Here is a 16189-nt window from a genome sequence, read left to right on the forward strand (position 1 = left end):
CATCTTACAGCTTCAATGAAATGACATAACTTGTGAATAACTCGTATGATAATTAAGGCAAAAAAAAACCTAATTTTATTTCAAATACAAATATGCAATAAGTTTAAGACCAGACTACAGGTTTAGTTTTCGGAAAGGAAACAAGAAAGCAAAGAAAGATAGTGGACAGTAAACTAGGTTCCAGTGATTTCAAAGAATGGTACCAATCAAATACGACCTAATATTGTTTTGTTAGATGACAAAGCTTGTAAACCAAACTACACAAACATCAAACTAAGTATCCTAGATGATGGGAAAAACATTTGGACGTGAAACGCAATCCTGTCAAGCCTAATAATAAGCGGAGAAATGCTCAATTCACTGGAAGGAAATACAATACGCATCATATCTGAGATATGAGGAATAAATTATTGGATGTTCCCACAAAAAGGCTGCTGAAGTAGAAAGAAATTACAAAGAATTCGTCTGTATTATGGATAATACATACACCGAGAAAGAAAAAACAATCATAGCACAACCTTAAGAACTTACACCGCATTTTACATCACCTCATTTTACATCAAGCTATACAGCTTATAATCCTGATCGCACAAAACCAAGAAATAATTGCAAGTCAGACAACTCAGCACCGCTATAGCGTGAAATGATATCAGTTAACCATCTAGTTTTTTGATGTGAAAAGTTGAATTAGTGAAGTAAAACACTGGTTGAGAAGGTACACTCTTTTTTCAGACAATTTTTTCCCATTCGTCAACGAAAACAATAACAGGAAAATTTCAATACAACCATTCGTAACAAAGACCTCAAAAGAAAGGATGGGAATTTTAGGCTTTCTGGATTTCGAACAATCTAACATTGGTATCATACCAAATTGGTGGATCGATATTTCTAAAAAGCATGGGAAATAATTTAAATGATAACCATGATATTTATGCAAAAATATTGCGTTTCAATTCAAAAATGAATTTTCTTTACTTATGACCAACATCCCTTTGAATCTGCACAAAACTTGTGAAGAGGAAAAAAAACCTATTAAATGTCCGCAGTTCATAAAATTTGATACTCGATAACGAAATTCGTCAAACAATTGATTATTGTTTAAAGCAGCTCAAAAATATACCTCAAATAGATGACTCCCCACAAATACGTCCGAAACCAGTGATTGGTACCAGCGTTAGCCTGATATTTCCTAATAAGTATAGGATGAGGAACGGGTAGCAATCCTACCAAGGTCCCATGCTGCAGGAATTTCAGGATTTCGCTTTCATCTGTTAAACCTCTGAAAATTAAATATTCCATTTTGAACAAAACAAATTAAATATTTGAAAAATACGTCAGTTCTAGAGCTATCTTACGCAATCCAAAATGATGCCTTGAAGGAAAAGTTGAAATCGAAAGTCCAAACTTCCAGTTTTCATACTGTATTTATAAGTAAAATCTCAAATTTATTTTACTTCAAATGAAAAACTTACTTATCAATGCAAATCTTCTCAACTTGTGGTACAAGAACTTGCAGAAGTCTCATCACCGTTTGAAGGGGTAGTTTACTTTTCCACGATTCTACCCAATCCGTTGTTGCCACCCATCCTTCCTGTACATCGTCACTTTCATGTCCCAAATCGTTCATGCCTTTTTCTGTCATTGTTGATACTTGCGGCGTTTCAGCCAAAGTAGCCTTTATGTTTGCCTTGTTCTCCACGACTATAACATTCAGTTTTGTACTAATATCTCACACTGATAATCACTCTATCACTGCAGCACACGTACCTAATCAGATTGTTGTGTCGCCTCTATAGTTGTAGGCTAGATACACGAGATCAATCCTTAGAAACCAATATCAGCCGTTTAACAAGCTATTTTACACTGCCCCCTGCTAAACTGCTGATGGATACTGCAACATTAATTGATGTTAATTTAAAAACATCAGGCAACTTCTTAGTCTGCTAAAATTCAAAAAATGAAAATAAAATACACATGAAATTGCCTTTGAAAAAGGGAAACAAATGTTAATTCGGTGTATCAAAACTTACCACCAACAGGTTTTCCTGTAGTAATTGATGACTTGGATTCAGTAATCACACCACTTTTACGACCTTTGCGCCCCTGCAGCATTTTCATGATATATGTCGAATCAGATGAAAGATTTGCCAGCTGATAAAATACTTGGCGCTTTCGAATGATAGTATACACCAAATTTGAATTGCCTAAATATATACCAGTTAAAAAGAATTGGTGCTGAAGGTATACTACTACATGTACATGACGCATGAGTATTCTTATCGATTTGATCAAAATGTTTTCTGAGACTTATCATGTGTTAGACTTCTTTTGTCAACAACTTCTGTACTATTAATAAATAAAATCTTCAGAATGAAGGGAAGTTATATTTAAACAGTACCATCGAATTGATATTGAATAATATTATTGAGAACTTCAAGAAGGAAAAAAATAAGAAGATGATTTGTCGGTGATGAAAACAAAAACCAGGGAGTTGAAAAAGCCTCAATAAGATGAATAAGCTTATTAGCAGCAACCATCGAAATGGACTTCAAATACGGTGACACTGCAAAAAAAAAAAAAAACAGAGCTATCAAGCCATCGTCACTAATGAACACTTACACCCCAACAAAAAGCTGAGCAAAACAATAGTCAGGAAATTAAGATTTAAGTTAGACTCTAAGTATTGCAACGTTGTTATAGAAAAAGTAGTGGAATACTCGATACATTAAAGAAAATAGTAAATGAAGCTATGCTATTCATAATTTATGCAGTCTGCAAGACTATTCATCTATTACATTACCTCATTCACTGTCTCATTATCTCGATCTTTATCTCATCTCAATATTATTTTTAATACTTATCCGACAATGCAAGGTAAAACAAACCATTCACAATAATTGTTAAAAGACAGTCGAAAAGTGTCTGCAATCGGTGATTGCCAGTGGTTATCAGCTTGTGGAACACCTGCAACAGTCCATTCTTCATACAAATATACTGGATATATCGCATAGTTTGCAATCTGCATGCATCATTCATATATACATGTGCAGCAACACTTTGATAATATTGAAAGCGATGTACTGAAGAACAGAAGACCTCTGTATTAATGTGATTCATATAACAAAACAAAGAAAAGGATAAAAAAACCGCAATCCACTGCAGGTGAAGGTAGAATTGATTATGAACGGCTATTAAAACCGTAGAAATCAAAAGCAAGTAATGTAAAAGAATAGAACATGATAAAAAATAGAAGAATGCTTCCACACAACTGATATTTCATAACAAAATTATTCTAAATCCACTTTTCAAATACCAATACTTGAGAGTTCAACCCTAACAACATACAAGGATAAGCAAATCTGCATGTGTTCCAGTGAATGACTGCACATCGATAGCTGTCCGTGGAGTGTAGGGTTTATTTAAACGTACACCAAAGTTTCGCTCACCACTTAACAATAGAATAATGAAAACACCCATATGTATCAAACCAACATGAGCTGCAAATTATGTTCAGTAAAAATATAACACATTCATCTAACCTCCCTCCTGAAGGCTTTAACATAATTAATTCCAGAAATATTTCGTTTCTCATACCTGGATCATTGCGAGAAGCACTAATGTGAAATAATATCGGAACAAGCACTTCCAGAACATCACTTGTTTTCAATAAATAAAACATGAATTTCTGAAATTTGATTTAAAAATTTCTGAAATACAACGTTTCAAAATACTGTGCAGAATCATGAACCGTGCATAAAAATTAGGATGTACCGTGTTTGTCAAAGAATCACAGACATGAACCACTACCTGATTGTATTCGCAGCATTTCCAGAGCAAAACGAGAAGTTCCTGATGACATGTTATTTTCTTGGTAGAACTCGGAAGATAGGTGGCAACTAACGGATTTGTCAGTAAACGAGTCATGCCTTTTAACATAAATTCAAAGTCCTCCTCACGATGAATTCTTGACAAATAATTAATGAAAAAATTGTCTGCGTACTCGTTTTTCTGAAATTGGTTCCAATATACAAACCATGGGTTTGAACTGCTAACTTTCAAAATTTTCCGAAGAGACCTTTACCTTGTCAGATGACTGTGTCTCACTATCCAAGCACACAATAAGCACTTGTAATGCAGTCTGCATAAGTGGTTCTCTGCTATCCGTGAAAAGTAAATAATTATAAGGTACGCCGTAACCGATCGGATCATATGCGCAAACTACATTCAGCAAAGAAGTAAAAAGTGGTAGAACATGACGATTTTCTGCAGATGTAAATCTCGCTATCCATCTCATTCTATTTTCATCTGAAATTAAGAAAACACTTCGCCACCGTAATCCAAACCTGACTTAAAAAATTTTGGATGTGTTATTAATGACTGCCATAAACTTGATAATTTCTAAAGCTGGACTAGCGGTAACAAATACCTCCCTCAACTGTATGAAATCATACATCTTTGACTTAAATCTCACCAATATCTGGGACATAAATGACTTCTGAAAAACAAGCGAGTAAAAGTTTGAGAATTTCAGTCCGTCGTTGATCATGTTCTGCTATTTGCGGTGGTCTTGTCGCAAAACCAACTCCAGCCTCCCATATATATTCGCAGCTGTCAATCGCACTTAGATCATCCGGCCCTTCCTGAAAAATTAAAATGATGATTGTAGTGCTGTCTTAGTTTCTCCATCTCAAATTTGCTGATTTCGCCGTCAGAAAGTTAGGACCAATAAAAATAATCTGTAAACTACCAAAAAACCAGTGGCTAGTTCGAATATTAATTTTACATGACAGTGGAGAGTAAACAGGAAAAACAAATCCTCCATGACCATCATATATCCTGCTTCCTTTCATTAAAATATTTCATATGCATAGAAAAGTACCGGTTGGCTTCTAAGAGATGAAACGGTGAATTCGGGACAAAAGAGTAGATCGGTAAGCGCAGATACCAGTGTGCATGCCAATGGCTGATGGGGAAACTGCTCGTTTTCTTCTGCAGGTGGTACCGACCAAAAGAAATTTTTCCAGTCCGAATCTTCGAATAAATATGGACAAACTCTTGTTAGAAGTCGTACACAATTCAGTACCTAATAATAGGCTTTGTGCTTCCGGATCAAAAAATAAGTGAATAAACTTCACAGGATTGCATTCTAAACTTCTTCATAATTCGGGTAAGTAGCATAAATTTGACTAAGCCGAAAAGTATTTAAACAATCCAAAACTTATGCGTATTGACCCATGACTTTACTTCCTGACGGAAGTTGAAGGGATTTTCCTCACGAAATTTAAGAACGAACAGAAGTAATCCAAAATACTTTTGTTGACGACATGGATGAAGGAGAATTACACGCTGTCGTTATTCGACCCACAGTTTTATAACATAAAGCTGCCAGATTGTTTGGAGAATTATCACGCAATGAACGGACCTGAAAATATCCTCGAAATGAGGATAGTTAAAAACTTATTTTGGAAAAAATGATATCCAATAGATATATTACGCTAGTTTTCCTATGTTACTGGCCATTATTACCTATCTGTTCTGGAAGACTTGTTATTATTAGAAAATTTCTCCGACCTTTATTGGCCAGATCAAATAATTTCCAAAAGTATCGAACTAACATCGTCCGCTGTTATCAATGCAAAAACATCCGCAGCACTGTTTATATTAGAAGCCCATAACTCTTCCCAGAATGCATCCTCTTCCACTTTCGATTTCTTCGATGTAAGTTCGATCACTGCTTTGCGAAAGTTAATTTTGCTCCCAGAATTACCCATTACTCGATGTTAGAACTTCTTTTCACCACTCCTAGAGTGAAATTAACACAATTTATGACGACATTATGACGCAAACATGCGATGCACTTTGAAGCTGATATAATTTACGTCTACTCAGCTATGTCATCGACGGCTTGACACGCGTTAAGTGAAAGACGGATAGAAATAGTATCCTAAACGATGGTGTTAAAACTTTCTTAGATCGGAAACGATAAAAGAGAAGCATGTTAGAGGAAGAAAGAGGTAGGAAAACTGCAAGTAATCCTTGTAAACGTGTCAGGATCTTATAGTTCTATTCCTATCAAACACTTTTGCACACGTCTTCCAGGAAACGATACTTCCATAGCAGATTACATCAATGACATCGGTAGTGTAACAATATAGGATTGCTCTACGAAAAAATCACCACTACACCAACAACACCCGGAGAAAAAAACACTGTAGAAGTCAAAGGATTTAACGAATGGATAAAATTGTTTGTGACGTGCTGTTGCATTATGACCTCAGATAGTGTTGCATGGCAGACAATGACAGACATACATGTGGGGGGTGTCTTTAAGGCTGATGTGTGAGTTTTTCCCGGTAATGACTGGCTCGTTTCGTGGTAACATGGGACAACGTGTCAATCGGGTGCATATGTCCGAAGTGGTATCGTTAAGAACGATTTAAACATGGCTACGGAGCGTGTGATATCTACAACGATAACTTGTCCAGTAGCTTATGATATCGACTGAGAAAAGAATTCTAGTTTGTCTCTATTGAATAGGTAACATTATTGATTAAATGATAACTGTTATATTCGTAGAAGCAGATACTGGCGGGATGATTTGTTTATATTGAGTGGGATGGAATAATGTGGTCGATTGGAGTTAGGTCAAATTATTCGACTAGACAGCAGGTAAATTGAGCGTCGATCGTTTTCTACTTCCCACGATAGAACTGATTACAGTTATTCAATGTACAAGAATAGTGATATTCAAACATTTTAGTTAGCTCGTGACGATGGTGCAACCGCATGTTTTGTAATGACATATATGTGATCCTGCTTTTGGGTGAATGATAATGATTTGCTCGGGTCGGTTAATTCATTTCAGCTACTTATGAAGCTTTCAGTGATTCAGGCTAAGTGGCCTGAATCATTGATTCCTCGCAGTTTCTGCTCAAACTTCATATATGTCCGCAGTGCTTCTGCACTCATCGACTCTCAAACCGGATCAGATGTTATCATTGGGCATATATTTGCATGGAATGTTGAATTACCACAATGCGATCTTGGTAATACGATCAACTGAATATCTGCTTGCTTTCTAAAAAGTTACGTTATACAAATATACGCAGACGAAAATTTCTGTAAAAAAGCTTGAGGGCACACTGTTCCTAGTTCCGAAAGTGGTTCATCCATTAATCTCGATGTTGGAATCTAACGTGACAAAGATCAAATTTATTTTTGAGGCTTCTGTCATCATTTGCGATGATTTTGCTTCTTGTTGAAATCTTGGTCGCATGGAGATCCATAGCTTATTTTGTGATTCATTTTTATCGAAAAAAAACTTTTCCAACACTGCTTCTGAATTTTTAAGAGGAAAGAAAGGAATACAATTTATTACAACAAAGTGTAAAACAACTGTGACAGAACAGTAATAAGCGCGAGCCACTTTTCAAGTTTGTCCATGGAAAATAATTTCGTCTTCTTGATCAGATTGAGAATCAAGTGGTGCTGCAATATATACTTTGAAATATTGGATCTTGTGATTAATTATCTGCTTGGCATGAGGCAATTGCACTACCATTCTTCCGTTATTCTCTCAACACTTACGATACCTGGTTTAACAAAACGCAGATATGCCTGTTTTTCTAAAAGAAAAGTTTAGTTCAGCACAAGTGACTTCTGGGACGCCAGCGCTTTTTTTTTAAAAGAAATCATTGTTGAAGCAAAATGCAAAGATCACAACAAAATGAGTCTATGCTAAATTTCTTTTCAGCAAAATCCTTCCAGATTTAAATAGTGTAGAACTCACTGTAACTTCGATAAAATTCATCACTATAAGGCCATCCACGTCTAATATATTCGAGAAGATATTCTCGTGCCAAAGCTCGTAAGTCATTTGGTGCACGACGGACTTTTGATGAAAATGCTTGTGAAACAGCATATCCTCCAGCATTGTGCGGCTTGTATCGAACTGTTTCTACTTGAGATTTCCCGGGTGGAAATAACAAGCCTTTGTGATGAATTTTCTATAAAATTATCAGAAGGATTGAACATTCATTCATTTGTATGTAACGGATATTGTGTTCGCTTTGTTGAAGTCGATAACATATGTCCTTGTTAAAAATATCCTCACCTCCTTTGCATTTGTCGATGTCATCTAGCAGATTAGCATGTATTATTCATTCTTGTAGCATTTCCTTAATTAAATAACTCCTAAGGGGGGAGATATTTCCATTTCATTAATTAAGACTAGCAAGAGCCAGCTGGAATTGTTATGTAGAGAAAAAAGTTCATTTATTCACTTCAAACAGAACTTACATTCGATTTCTCGAACAGTTGAGGTTCTGATGTTGTCGAAGTGATAACTGCTGGCATTATTATTGTCGTTGTGGTAGTAGTGGTAGTGGTAGTTGTAGTTGAGGTAGCAGTAGTTGTTTGCGATGTCTTCGCATTATCAGATGCAATTGATTGCTGAGGATTCTTGTATCGATTATCAATTTGTCTTTCTTCCGAATATCTGACTAATTCATCCCTAATTGGCGATATTATTTCCAAATTAGTTTGTTTTGCCTACAAAACTTTTGCTCCTGCAGATTTCAATGAATAATTTCAAATTTCGTTTAGAATATTTTAAAGCGTATTTGAAATCTCCAATTACACACATTTTCCCAAAATTAGAAATGTCGTCAGTATTTCTTGTTATCGAATCTAAAAATAGCTGGTTTGAAAGATGAACTGTACGATGTATAAATTAGTATCATTTATGACTGCTAATGTGTGAATGAAAATTTAAAAAGAAAAAAGATATATACTTGAATCACATTTGTCTGAAATTCAAGGATATGTTTGTTGAAGATTTGAACAAAATAACCACCTCAGAAGTGCCTCCGTCAAGAATCAGTGATCTAGCGACATTTGATACATCAATGCCTAATTGATTGTCATTTTGTGGTAGTTCATTTTGGTGCAAATGACGTTGTGCGGTTGTCAATGGCGTATATCTCAAGACACTCCATCCAATGCTTCCTTCTTTCTCGCGTTTATTACCTTTCAAGATTTTCTTGATCAGTGTTTCATCATCACTAGTTCTCTCTTCACCTTCACAACATATCGGTGTATTCAGTGGTTTATAGCAAAAACGTCCTGTCTGAAATAAAGTTATGAAAATTGAAAGTAATAATATATTTCGGCATAAATTATACCAAATTGTTATACACTATAAGTGAGGAATAGTTTAATATCACTAATCTCTCATCAATATCATTCATCTTCGGATGTTATCGTTTTATTAATGGTTTTTAATGCTAATGAGACGCTAACTTCGAACGTATGAATGGATTTCTTGACTTATCCCAGACTCTTAATTATTTTAATTTGTACTATGCTACTTTGCATGATAGAACTATACCCACTGATGATGGGTGGGAGTGTCGGGAAGACTATATAGAGTTACACCAAATATTTATCGATTATTATAAATTTTTTAAAATCCTCTCAAATGTTACTATGACATTACTTGATGAGCGCAATCTTCTTCATTACATGATATTGGATCCCCATTGCCATCAAGTATAGTGAAGGCAGGTTCGGGACACTCTAAATTGGGTGCATTGACAAGTTCATTACTCAATGCAATTGGCTGAATTGTCTTATCCGGAGAATTTAGTTCCTTTGGTGAAAAAGCATTATGAGATGCCTCAATAATGGATGATATTCCTTCGCAACATATCGAATGTTTCCCGATGTTAAGACATTGCATGGAACTCTAGAAATTAGTTTTCCTTTTATTGATGAATTAAATTTCAATATTTGCAGCATTCCAATACAATTTTAATGCAGTTTAGTGATGGAAACAATTTTCAAATAAGGATGATGAAGGAAGTGGAAAATCTGAGGAGTGAGGAATTCCTGCGGAGAATCAAAAAAAAAACTCTAAAGCGAATAAATAATTTGAACTCAATAACTCTCACGCAGCGTGTCATGTGAGTTACCTACTTCTGGGCAATCGTGGAGATCGGGAGTGCAAGTGAGAGGCAATCCGGCATCTGTGAGGATTGTAATACTAGGTGAGGGGCATTCAAGAATAGAATCCAAATTAATTTCTTCCTCTGTTGGACAACACTGATAATTTGTTCCGGAAAAATAACAGGAATATCCTAATCCACATAATTCTCCGTGCCCTGAAATATCGCATGAATCTTCAAACAGAAAACCAGGGATATCGAAATTTTAAGTGATTCAGTTAGAATTTTTAGTTCCAAATAGATTTAACACATGTGGAAAAAAATATTCAGGTTCAAGAAATATTCGAATATTCGAGTTCAAGAATTCGAGTCAAAACAATTATCAAATATAGCTGAAATTTATGAAAATGAACCTGGTAGACATTGTTTTACGGCACCATTATCGTCCATTTCAGGCAGTTGCAAATTCGGACAATACAATTTGGCATATTCTGCAGTTAGTATGACTTCAATAAAATTGTCAGTTATTGAAATGAGTTCGGTCTTGTAATGTAAACTTCAATCGTAATCTTTTTTTTGCTTCAGGCAAAAGTTAAGAGAACACGGAAATTTATTCAAAATTCAGTTGTGAGATCTACAATTCCAAATTTAGGAACCATTTTTGTACTTAATTTTTCTTTTTTTTTTTTTATTTCTTTTTGAAATAATTTTGGATGTTCCGAAATTTGGCACATCTCAGACATCCATCAAATGAATTCCTTTCTGTGGTAAAGAAATTAGAAAAATCACCGAAAGATAATCTTATGAAGTGTACAAGTCCACCACCTCCTTTGTATTCAGGGAATAACGGAATGTCACAAGCATCAGTAACGTCAGTAGTAGAGTGACCAGCAGGTAATTGTGACAGTATTAAAATGTTAAGAATAACATGAATAGCCCTTAGTTTCATGCAACTTGTCGTGGATAGTTTAAACTAAGAAACAATGAAATGGTTGTCAGATGTATAGGTATGTTTATTAAAAGATGCTACCAATTAAATTGAAGTATCTACTTCGAAAAAAAAAGGATAAAACATATCCAAGCATTGTTAGCTTCAAAATGTTGTCCAAACTGGCTTCTTCTTATATCAAAAAAAAGAAAAAAAAACTTCTTATATCCAAACTGGCAATCAAATGTAAAATTTGATTTGTTAAAACTGATAACAGTGGAATTATCTTGCTGAGTGGTTTCATTTAATTTGAATATTCTGTTAAAAGAAAAGAAAAAAAAGAAAACAAAAAAAAAATACCTTTGGAGTGTATCAAGCATACAATAACATTGAGTAAGACAAAATTACTGATTAGCTGCCGGTACATAACCGACAAATCAAGACACAACAGGCATTAATCAACTAGAATTTTTGATCAACCTAAAATCTAAAATCATTTAGGTCACAAACAATGGCCCACTTTTCAAAACCACCCATAAACAATGACGGATTATATCAAATATATCCCTCCTCTTCTCCTTTCCCCTTACCCTTCTTTTGATTTCTATCCACAGATATTCCATCTTGTCGTAATTCCTTCTTTCGCAACATCTCGCTCATTCCTCTCAAGTTGGCAAACAACCAGTACTGGAACATTTGCGCCACAACAACTTTAAAGTTCATCCTCTTTACGCCTGCTTTCTGCAAATTGGTTCCTTTTGTTGTCATGATACTTGCTTAGAAATAGATGCAAATCCCTCAGATAATGTCCAAATGATAATCCCATGTAACATCCAAAATTCCCCATTAACGTCTAAAATATGACAATACTACCATCTCAGGTATCATCCAAAATGTGTTAACACTGCCCGAACTAATGGCATATTAATGCAAGCTTTGTATAATTAGATTTATTACAGAGTATTAAGTGCAATTATCTGGTTGATTTATTCCAGAAATATGACAAACAAAGTACAGCACTTCATCACTATCATATTATACTTAATTTTAAGAAAAAATTTTCTTCAATTTTACAATTTCTATATTTAACGAATTATTTTTAATTTAATTGCGGCATCTTCAAATATGAATTTCCCAGTTAATGTGACTAAAATTCACATTTTACTCGGCAAATAATAAACTTTGTAATTTAATAATCTTCTTTCGGCTGTTTGTTCTTGAAATCTACCGGACAATATTTCTTAATATTAACATTTAATATGCAAACAAATAATTAGGCAATATAAATTAAATATATTTCTCATGAATTTCTACAATATCATAACTTTTCTTTTTGCCGACAGAATTAGTGATCAGATACAAGGTAAAGGGGAATCAATTCACTGATGAGAAACCACAGATATTCCAATGAATCGATTTCAGTTGCTAAAAAAATAAATTGTTCACATTCGAAAGTTGCTTGTTGTAAGCAAATACAAACATATATAAACTCAAGTTTCCTAATCTTTGAAAAGTTCAATTTAAATTAGTTCATGAAATTATCAATGCATAAATTTACTAGATCGCTGTGTAATTGCATGACACATATATGAAAAGTGAGCGATTACTTAAAATTAAATGAAAATATTTTGAATGCAAATGAGCAATATAGAAAAAACAATTAATGCAAAAAAAAAAAACACATTACAGTTATAGCTATATTAATATCAAAATATAGAAAATATCAAAATTTAAAATACAAAAAAATGCAAAATATAAAAATATCAAAATATAAAGTTAGTTAAACAGTCGAACTGTCACATCCTTTATTTCAAATATGCAAGTGAAAAAGTGCAAGAATCAAACAAGAAAAGATAGGTAGTCGAGATTGAAAAGTTGGCGATGTATTCCGTGGACTGAGAATTTCATTATAAAGGGACGATGAATGGAAATCTTTACTGAATTCATCCAAACAACAGGTTAACCCGCAGCAATACTGAACATATCGTTGACATCTAAATAAATCTGACTTAATTTTATTATTAAAATTTCCAAAGTAAAGGTGAGCGAAGATCATATATAGTAAATTAATTATCCGCTGTAAATTTGAATGATTTTAGATAAAAGTTCTTATCTTATCCTTTTAATTAAAATGCTAAAATGAACATTTCATAAATTTTACAAACGCTTACTGATAAATAATATCATATATGGGAGTTCCATCTACGTATTCCAAATTCTTTCGTTCATTTGAATCCATACGATACAAACAGCTGTCTCTTGTTGGTAAATAGTTAAAATTATCCTAAAATAAAAAACTAAGGAATAAATTATATATGTACTCAAAATTTCTTAAAAATCGAATAAAGTACCATATAGTAATATTTTGTTCCCAGCCAATAATTGCGTCGATATCGAGTAAGATAAATCCGATCGTTGAACGCTTCAATTTTACGTATCGCATATCCATCACGTATGTAACTAGTGATTAATCGTAACACATCCTGATTTGTTTTATTATCACCGCTGGTTGCTTTACCTCCGGAAAGGTTTCTAAATATGAGAAATTATTCTGCTCAATTTCGAATTCTGCTCAAGTTGATATCTTTTGGACTGAATGTGGAATTCATATCTAATATGAAGTACATTTTACACAAAAGCAATATTTCAAAAATGGCGCTATCGTAATAGCGCATGGAACGAATACCTCTGTTACCTGAATATGCTAATTGCATAAAGTGACTTATAAGCAGATAAATACTGGAGTGATAAATTATTCGTCAACTTTTGAATCGTTACGTGTACTCGAGAATTCTAAATCATTGAATACAATAAGCACTAACCTGACTTCCGGTAGCAAACGTTCTCTGAAAAAGAATAAATTTCAGTTGACAAATTGTCAGGTACCGAATCATAAAGATGTGTCATTGGAAATACTACTGCAAGTGATCATATGTAAATTCTAAATAACAAAACTGAATAATTTAATTACATGCAATTAAAAGTGGCTTATTTGAGGGAGAGGGAAAAAAAACTTAAAAACTAAATTCCAACAAAAAATTTCGCCAAAACTAAAGGCTACTGTCAAAAATTTTTCGAAATTATATGAAGATAATTCAATCGAAATTATTCCCATAATTTTCAGCACTAAATTTATATAAATTGAAATTTATCAAATTTAAAGGTATTGCAAAGGAATACAACATCACTTCAATTACTATGCTTTGTTCGTTTCTCAATTTGTTATTCAAATAAAATTATACAATTATGTTTAACTTGAACTGATAATACATACCCGCTATCAATGATCAAACTGCATGCAATCAAAGGGAGGAAGAAGTAACAGTAAGTAACATGCATTGCTCATCGATAATTGCCCATTTATATTTCTACATTCGAACCTTTCATTTTCAAAACATCAATATTTGTTTAATCGATCCATCTATGATTGTCCACAACAGCGTTACAGACGCTCTTTGCACACACTATTTGATCAAGACATGCAATTGCTTGCAGCTGCATTCTGAAGTACTAACCATCTCAATAAATTGTTAATAACGGGTCAATTAATTTGATTGAAATTTTTTTTCCTTTTTCATCTTACTGATGCTTAAACGATAAGTTATCATTACCATAATTCAAATGAACCATTGGTATTGTGAGTTATGTGTATCAATTAATAATTACAGTCATTTTTACCAACGAAATCATGTAATTTAACAGCAATATACACAAACGGATTAATAGCCATGTTCAAGAATAATTTCATCCATTTTTCCTAAATGAACATTATGATAAACATACGGTTAAATTTCTTTACGTATACTTGATAATTTGCAATGACAAATTGCATATATTCTTGTACATTAATCATATCATAAAGGTTGATAGCTTGGAATTTTTGATAAATATGTTTTAAAACTATTTATCATCATCCTGTCCTGCTCAACGGGAAATCTTAAAACACTTTCTATCATGTAACATTATAAATGATTATAAGGGAGATAAATGTCTCAGTTTTGAGGGTAATTAGTACAAATTAACATCTATAAAGCCGCTCTACTCATTTACTCTTTTATATGGGTTTGAATCATGCATAGATCATCTACGGCACCATCTGTGACTTCTCGAACTCTTCCACCAGGGCTGTCGTCATACAGTCCAAACATCCACTGGTCTTACTACGTGACTAATGTTACTACTCTCGAACAGGAGGGCTCATCAGTATTGAGGAGACGCAGCTACGCTGGGCTGAGAACGTCTTAAAACTGGACAGCCAACGCCTCCTAGGATGTGCTCGATGATGAATTTGACGAATTTGATGACGATTTTTTACCACCGACTTCGGTAAAAGAGTCCAAAAAGTGGATACAAAGAGTCCCTGAAACAATACTTCAACTTTGGCCATATACACTACCACTAATGGCCTACTCCAGTCTCGAATCGCGAAGATATGGAAACACATCATTTATAATGTTGTTCCTTTCTTTGAGAAGGCAAATAGAATCATCCTGGAGAAAAGCAGAAAAGGCAGAAAAAAACCGCACCTCGCCAATACCGCCCAATAAGATTTTTTGTTATGTTTTTTGCAATCAGACTTGCTTATCCCGCATTGGCCTTTTCAGTCATCAGCGCGTTTGCAGCAAGTATGGGTACAACGCATTCCATATCTTCGTTCGCAAAGCCTAGCCACGACAGCAATTATAGCTTTAAATATTTGACAAATATGTCTAAAACCATTTGTCATCTCCCTCTCTGCTCAACGGGAAATCTTAAAACACTTTATATCATGTAGTATTGTGAATGATTCTATGGATTTATTCCTACTTATTTCATTATATTTCCTTCCGAGGTTAAAGGCTTAATTTAGATTGGAAATTTAGCAAATAACAATTTTGAATTTCTATTGCCAACCAAAATAAAGCTTAAAATGTCATCTTGTTATGACACAATGTATAATTTCTTTATCAGAAAACCTAATTTGAATAGAAATTTTAGGATGTGACATCTTTTCAACATTCTATCTCACTTTCCTTTGTTTCTAGCAGTATCCGTGGTGTTACAGTTTTTCTTTTTTTCCTTTTTTTGAAATAAACATCTCTTTCTTTTCTAATATAAATATATTTTGTCAGTATAAAATTTACAAATTTTAAAAACTTTTATGACTGGAAAAAATGTAAAAGTAACATTATATCTTACCAAACAAAAATTACCTTTAATCAATTTAATCGCTAAATTTACTTATTAATTTATTTTGCATTAAAGAAAGGATTATCTGTAAATCAAGGAAAACATTTGTAGGAAAATTAAAGATCTGGCAAATTTAAATTTGGATATC

At 33.7% G+C, this 16189-nt stretch overlaps 5 protein-coding genes across 6 annotated transcripts; 1 reads left to right on the forward strand and 4 right to left on the reverse strand.

Annotated features, from left to right (window-relative positions):
- Positions 1-68: 68 nt before the first annotated feature.
- LOAG_02593 lies at positions 69-5804 on the reverse strand. 2 transcript variants are annotated; one of them, XM_003138130.2, is made up of 14 exons: positions 5616-5804; positions 5312-5422; positions 4880-5083; positions 4472-4640; positions 4082-4305; positions 3808-4008; positions 3595-3685; positions 3346-3497; positions 2886-2964; positions 2399-2563; positions 2031-2204; positions 1473-1701; positions 1121-1279; positions 69-888 (listed from the first exon to the last, which is right to left on the reverse strand). In XM_003138130.2, exons 1-14 carry the CDS (start codon positions 5769-5771, stop codon positions 825-827), a joined length of 2178 nt encoding a protein of 725 aa, XP_003138178.1. In that variant the 5' UTR covers positions 5772-5804; the 3' UTR covers positions 69-824. The 2 variants fall into 2 exon arrangements, with proteins under 2 accessions (XP_003138178.1, XP_020306648.1); XM_020446058.1 differs by lacking the exon at positions 3346-3497 and having other exon boundaries at positions 2886-3080.
- A 1509-nt stretch (positions 5805-7313) lies between these two features.
- Positions 7314-10394, reverse strand: LOAG_02594 (hypothetical protein; the record flags this gene model as incomplete). Its single annotated transcript, XM_020446059.1, has 7 exons — positions 7314-7488; positions 7790-8006; positions 8299-8550; positions 8855-9127; positions 9497-9745; positions 9976-10160; positions 10358-10394. 7 exons carry the CDS (start codon positions 10392-10394, stop codon positions 7430-7432), a joined length of 1272 nt encoding a protein of 423 aa, XP_020303553.1. The 3' UTR covers positions 7314-7429.
- A 1033-nt stretch (positions 10395-11427) lies between these two features.
- LOAG_02595 (hypothetical protein) lies at positions 11428-11640 on the reverse strand (the record flags this gene model as incomplete). Its single annotated transcript, XM_003138132.1, has 1 exon — positions 11428-11640. One exon carries the CDS (start codon positions 11638-11640, stop codon positions 11428-11430), a length of 213 nt encoding a protein of 70 aa, XP_003138180.1.
- A 1042-nt stretch (positions 11641-12682) lies between these two features.
- LOAG_02596 (hypothetical protein) lies at positions 12683-13886 on the reverse strand (the record flags this gene model as incomplete). Its single annotated transcript, XM_020446060.1, has 5 exons — positions 13695-13886; positions 13498-13567; positions 13224-13404; positions 13044-13156; positions 12683-12866 (listed from the first exon to the last, which is right to left on the reverse strand). The coding sequence occupies exons 1-5, from the start codon at positions 13777-13779 to the stop codon at positions 12683-12685; spliced, it is 633 nt and encodes a 210-aa protein (XP_020303554.1). The 5' UTR covers positions 13780-13886.
- A 1057-nt stretch (positions 13887-14943) lies between these two features.
- Positions 14944-15540, forward strand: LOAG_02597 (hypothetical protein; the record flags this gene model as incomplete). Its single annotated transcript, XM_003138134.1, has 2 exons — positions 14944-15075; positions 15142-15540. 2 exons carry the CDS (start codon positions 14944-14946, stop codon positions 15538-15540), a joined length of 531 nt encoding a protein of 176 aa, XP_003138182.1.
- Between the last annotated feature and the right edge of the window lie 649 nt (positions 15541-16189).

The sequence above is a fragment of the Loa loa genome (assembly GCF_000183805.2).
Source record: "Loa loa unplaced genomic scaffold supercont3.41, whole genome shotgun sequence".
NCBI lineage: Eukaryota > Metazoa > Nematoda > Chromadorea > Rhabditida > Onchocercidae > Loa > Loa loa.